Genomic DNA, 6,430 nt, shown 5'->3' with positions numbered 1-6,430 from the left:
AATTTGAAGATTCTATTAAATTTAATAAATAAAAAATAAATTTTTACATAATAATTTAATTAAATAAATGAAAATAAAATTACTTTTTAAATATTTTGAGCAAATTAATGCAAACTCTAAGGCATATATAATTTATTTTTTAATTATTGGGATTTTTTTTAGAGGACATAAATTTAAAAATAATTGATTATTAAAATTTTGCTCACTATTAAAAAAAAAATTATTTACTGCATAACTTTTCCTTCGCATCCTGTGGTAAAGCATTGTCTGCGACAATACGAAGAATTATCTATTCCTTCGCGAGTTAGGGTTGACAAGGCTGGATTTGCTTCTTCGTCGGATCTCCTTGTCCGTGCTCTGTGTTCTGTTAGATTTTCCGACAGGGGATATTGATGGCGAACAACGGCGGCGAGCCGAGCTCGGCTCCACAGCCGGAAAGATGGTACGGACTGAAACTAGGTTCTTCATTCAAAGAACGGCCCTCCTCAAAGTACTGCACGCTTCGATGTGAGTTTTCGCGTCTCGAATCTCCTCGTGAAGCCTTTTATTCTGTGCTAAGAAAGTTTTCATTTTGTCTAATTTTTTTTCGTTCGTTTTAGATATCATAAAAGTTCTATGGAATCAGGATTTTAATCTCTGCGAACTTTTGTTTTGTTATTTGATTTAATTACAGGGCGTCTGTTTAAAAATTTCATTTTGTGTATTCATTAACCTGTTGTTCTTGTCGTCATAAATCTTTTTGTCTTAGTTCCGGCATTTCATATATTATAGCCAAAAACATATATGTTTTTCAACTGAATTCTTCTATTTGAGATGTATTTCTAATAGGAATGACAAAAATAGAAAAAATAGGAAAAAGAAAAAACCAATGGTATAAAAGCTTTGGAAAATAATGTGATAAAAATTTGTAAACATGGACAATTTTCGAAGCATATGGTTTGCAATTGTACTCGACATCAATGCGGAAATGATTAACCGGTGGTGATTGAAGATCAAAATAATACTAAGGTTGGTATTAATGTGGTTACTTTGTGCTAGTTATGCATGCAATTTTTTGGATTTATAAATAGGCAACATTTCATGCTTGGCATGGGTAAATATAGAAGATGGCATTCTTTTTTTTTTTTAATAAATATATATTAGCTAAAGGAACAGTAATTGAATTTGATTTTCTCATTGAAATTCACTTGGGAATCCAAAGATGAATTTTATAGAAAATGTAGGTGTTACAGCTATTGAAAATAAGATAATGGAGAACATGAAATAATTTGAGCATGTATTGAGAAGAATAGAAGAAGCTCTTGAAAAGAGTTGTGCTACTATGACCATTTTGTTTTTGAGGATGTATTTTCTTAATGATTTAAGCATATCTTATACACACATATGATATGAGTAAAGAACATATTATTGATGCATGCTGTCAATTCTGACTTTAAGGTTGCAAATTGATTGACAGCAATTCCTTTTGATTCATCACTGCTTTCTTTTGAATTTGCTTTGTAAATTGAGACAAGAATTTGAATTTTTCAGATGAATTTAAGCCAGCTTCAATTGACAAGAACCAAGCAGGTATGCTGCATAAGACCAAGGATAATAGGGTGACAGTTGAATTCAACAATAATCAACTTGGGAAGCCAAAGGTGACCTTTGAAGGAACTAGTGAGGATTACAAGGACAATGACGGTGTCTTGTTTTTCGACGGGAAGTCATTTCGCCTGGAGCGTTTACATCGAGCTGTAAAGAGGCTGAGGCATGTGCGGCTACCTGGCGAATTTGCAGCAGTTAACAATGCGACTACGGTTACAAATGCGCCAGCTGTGGAGTCACGATCTCCTCCACTTGTCAAAACTATGAAGTCACAAACATTAAACAAACCAATAAATCATGCAGTGCATGTAAGTATTTGCTCCATGTGGCTTCTTGGACATGATTATTTGACATGCTTGCTTTTAATTTATCTTTTGGTACCAAGGAGTTGCTGATATTTTTCATCTAAAATAAGGATCTAAAAAATCATATCACCAGGATATTCTTTTGGATGTAAACACAATTGACATATTTGGCTTGTTAAATCAAATTTGCACGCCTGCATTATGTGAATGCATAATAAGCAATATTCAATGTATTATCATTAAGCTTCTTTTTCTTAATTAAGAGATTGATGATATAATTAATACCATTAAGTATATAAAGTGAGATTGATGAATATGATGAGAATTTTAGGATCAATTAAATTTGCCAAGATGCAATTAACATTATAAGGATGAGCAAATTAAGCATATGATTACTAAATAAAATAATAAATAAGATAATTTTCATGTGTAAATAAATATTAAATAATTTAAATTAATTGAAAAAATTAAATCAATTCATTATCCCTGTGATATTTGGAAAACCTAAGTCAATCAAATTGCTTTGAAATCTAATAAACTCACATGCTAAGCTACAAGACCTTGTAATCTCCACTTGAGTTTACAGGATTTGAACCTTTGAGCTCATACGCCAAGTAAACAACCTCCATGTAAGTATAGTGAAAGCAATTTTCATTTTGATGGTTTCTGTTGAATGAATAATTTTAAACATAACACTTGGAAAATCATTAGATAACACCACACAAGGTTGCGATCGTCAAATCAATTTAGTGAAAGCAATCTTCACTTTGCTAAGTGATGTATGAGGTATTAAACATATTTTGCCGAAACCCTTTTGCATACTTCTAACCAAATTACTTTTGTTCTTTCTTTTTTCTTCGTATGCCTTTGAGATAAATTTTATCTACCCTTCTTATTGGTGCTTGTTGCATCCTTAGTTTTACATGCTTACAACAACAAGAACAACATCAAGCCTTTATCCCACTACGTGGGGTTGGCTACTTGAATCCTTTTTCTCCATTGTGTCCTAATTTTACATGCTTAAACCACTTAAATTTATTTTGTACTACCTTATATCCAATAGATGGTACTCCCACTCTCATTCTAATATAATCATTTCTTAATCCATCCTTCCAATTTTTTTACACATTCATCTTGACATTCTCATTTATACCATGCTTAACTTGTTTAGAGGAAGAGACATGAAAATGCACATCAGAACTATGCAATGTAAAGCCAAGGAGAAAGATGATAATAAAACAATCAGTTGTATATTGCAAAAAGACATTTAGGATAAAATTCACAAGGTAAAAAACTTTTACAGATGGTCTCTTTTGCTTTCGAATAGAAACCTCCTTCGCATAACCATGGTGATTGCAAATAATGAGACTAGTCCTTTGTAGAACTTCGCTTATAAGCAAATCAATGGATGGTCTTTATAAATAAGAGTAGTGCTTGATATGTGTGGCAGTAAAAAAAAAAAATTTAGAGGGGTAAAACAACCAATTCTTTTGCCTTCTAATTTAGTGGGTCGTATTGAAATGTATTATATGTAATTTCACTAAAATCTATGGGAGAAATAGTACAAATATCCTCTCAAAAGGGTAAATCGTAGCTTCCTTATGTGGAATGCACTGCTCTTGAGAGGATATTTGTTATTTCACCAAACAGTTTTTTATTTATAAAGCAAATTGTAAACAATTTTTCCCAAATGCACCGTAATTTGTTGCGGTGGGTGAATTTTGATGTCATGGTCATCCTTTGTAGAAGTTTATGTTTATTTCATGATCGTTTGATCATTTGCTTCATTTATTCCTAAGTTCAATGTTTTGATTGCATTAGCCATTTATTCACTATCAAGCTTTAATTAATTATAATGGTAAATTGTTAAGGAAGAATTAAGGCTTCGTTTGGGGCAGCTTTTTTATTGCTTCTTAAAGCAACTGTCTAGTGCAAAAGTTTTTATTTTTTTACTAAAAAGTTGTGTTAAGAAGCAGGAAAAAAGTCCTCAACGAAGTCTAAGTTTCTAAACTTGGCCTTCTCTGCTAGTTAAGATTTAAAACCAATGACCATAATTTCTTTTGGGATTCTTTAGCGAATTTTTGATAATATATTGATAGGGCTATGAAAGTGGTCAATGCTACGTTATGCTAAAATAATTGGAATGGTGAACAAGAACATATAAATGACTTGGGTTGGGCAGAGTCAAAGGAATTGTATCTGTTTACTATCAATAGCAGCGGGGATCATGTATTCTGTATATCAACACAACTTTAATGTACTGAAAATGTAGTGGAAGGCACTCGAGGATTCCTAGAACAAGTGCCAAATAGCTGAGATTGACCTGATCATGATGATGCCAGTGAGGGTGATAGATAAACTTGACTAATAGCTCTCCTAGAAATTAGCTTAGAGCCCATTGTGGCAGCATTTGTCTTCTTCAGATGGTTTTAGATAAAGATAACTGGATTTCACAGTGAGATTTGCTCCCTCATTACTTTTATACCATTAGTTATTCAGTAACTACTTAGTAAATCCAATTATTTGTTTCTCAAGAACCTAATGAACCGTTTTTTTATTATGAATCTCTCTCTGATACTCTGTATTCTCACAAACAGTTCTAATTTAGTTATATAAGTTTTTTTTATGTTTCTCTTTTTTACAGATGGAGGTGGAAAGAATTGATATTGGCGATCCAGATAGTTCAAAACCTTCAAAGAGAGCCTTTGACATTCATTCAGCTCTTCCAAATCCTTCTTCAACATCACCTGATACCAAAACTCCTGAGCCAGATGATAATGTGGACATTCTAGAAGATGATGATGGTCCACCCCCAAAAGCCAATCCCTTTGGATTAGACATTAACTTGCCAAACCAAACTGACACAGATGATGAGATTGCTGATGTTGATGTGAGTGACGACGACGGCGACAAAGGTCCAAATGCAGCTGAAGCTCTTCGGGCGCAGGTCAACGCTGCGGAGGAGGGACAGCAGCAGGACCAGGAGCAGGATGAAACCTCGAGTTCGAGCGGAACTAGTGGGACTGGTAGTAGTGGGAGTGGTAGTGGAAGTGGAAGTAGCAGTAGTGATAGTGATGATAGTGATGGTGATTCTGCAACCTCAGGGGGAGATATTGAAATCTAAAAATTTGTTGTGAGAAGTTGTGAGACTTCTACAACCATAGAGGGGTTAGGAGTGGCTCTAGTCCCATTTAAATTCTAAAAAATCTTATGCAATTATGTATAATATGCAAGTTTTGTTCTTAAATTCTCTTGCAATTATTTTTTGATATGTATATTATAAAAGTTTAATGATTTTATACTTATTTCTTTTGGTAGTAGGGGTGTTAAAAAATGATCCGACTTGAGCATGGCCCAAAAAATTTGCGTTCCGTTTGATTGTTTAATAAAAAGGTTGGATTTGGATTTATCCATAAACCTATTTTTGACCCGTGTAGGTATGATCGTCTTATTTTTTATTAATTAATTTGTAATCTATTGTTAAAAAGTTAATTTTTTTTTCAAAAAAATCAAAATTGTTTATCGAGTTGGATTTAGGTCATTCGGTTTATTAGTTAGGCTTGGGTTTGTATTTTTGATTTGTTATTTAAATTGGTTGGGTTTGGATTGATTGGATTCGAGTCCGGTTGATTTTGAGTCAAATTTGAACTTGTGTCTATATATATGTTGAAATTTTATTTAACTTTATTACAATAAAGCTCTGTAAATTGTTGCAAATGTTTCTGCACTCTCTATATATGATATACATGCAATATTCTCTCTCTCTCTCTCTGTATATATATATATATATATATATAATTCTTTAGAAGACTAATTATTCATTTAAAAGAATAATTATGGCTTCAAGTACAGAACACTAAATACTTAAATGCAATCACAGCATAAGAAAGTTTTATAAATTTTTTATTCAAAATGGGCAAATAATATCACCAACTTAATCAATTTTTTTAAAAAATAAACTTAGGATCTATTTGGAATTATTTTATCATTATTTTATTTTCAAGTAGTAATTATAATTTTATTTGACTATTATTTTTTGTTGCTTTTAAAAAATTTTTGTGAAGAAAATTTATTTTTAACGGTTGGAGATGTTAATGTTTAATATATAATTATTTCTCATAATAATTTTATACAACAACATCAAGCCTTTATCCCACTATGTAGGATCGACTACATGAATCCTTTTTCTCTATTATGTCCTATTAAAAATCAAATTCTTGTTTAAATCTAATAAAAATAGATCATTTCTAATATTTTCTAACCAAATTTTTTTAGATATGCCTCTACCTTTCTTAAAATAAGTCAAATCTAATGCCTCTACTTTCCTAATCGAGTCATCGGGTCGCCGTTTTATGTGACCAAACCATCTAAGGCGACTCTCTCTAATCTTATCTTCTATTGAAGCTACTCCAACCTTTTCACGTATATGCTCATTTCGTATCCTATCTCTAAGGGTAAAGCTACTCATCCACCAGAGCATCCTTATCTCTTCCACACTTAACTTAGTATTATGCTTCTCTTTTAATGACCAACATTCA

At 32.1% G+C, this 6,430-nt stretch overlaps 1 protein-coding gene across 1 annotated transcript; it reads left to right on the top strand.

The window, feature by feature from the left end:
* Window positions 1–258: 258 nt before the first annotated feature.
* On the top strand, window positions 259–5,197 carry LOC110095968 (ELL-associated factor 2). Its single transcript, XM_020821702.2, has 3 exons — window positions 259–507; window positions 1,531–1,895; window positions 4,537–5,197. The coding sequence occupies exons 1-3, from the start codon at window positions 393–395 to the stop codon at window positions 5,014–5,016; spliced, it is 960 nt and encodes a 319-aa protein (XP_020677361.1). The 5' UTR covers window positions 259–392; the 3' UTR covers window positions 5,017–5,197.
* The last annotated feature ends 1,233 nt before the right edge of the window (window positions 5,198–6,430 follow it).

Source organism: Dendrobium catenatum, unplaced genomic scaffold (assembly GCF_001605985.2).
Source record: "Dendrobium catenatum unplaced genomic scaffold, ASM160598v2 fragScaff_scaffold_574, whole genome shotgun sequence".
NCBI classification, from domain to species: Eukaryota; Viridiplantae; Streptophyta; class Magnoliopsida; order Asparagales; family Orchidaceae; genus Dendrobium; species Dendrobium catenatum.
The sequence above is the reverse complement of the archived record's forward strand: the minus strand, read 5'-3'. Positions and strand labels throughout refer to the sequence as shown.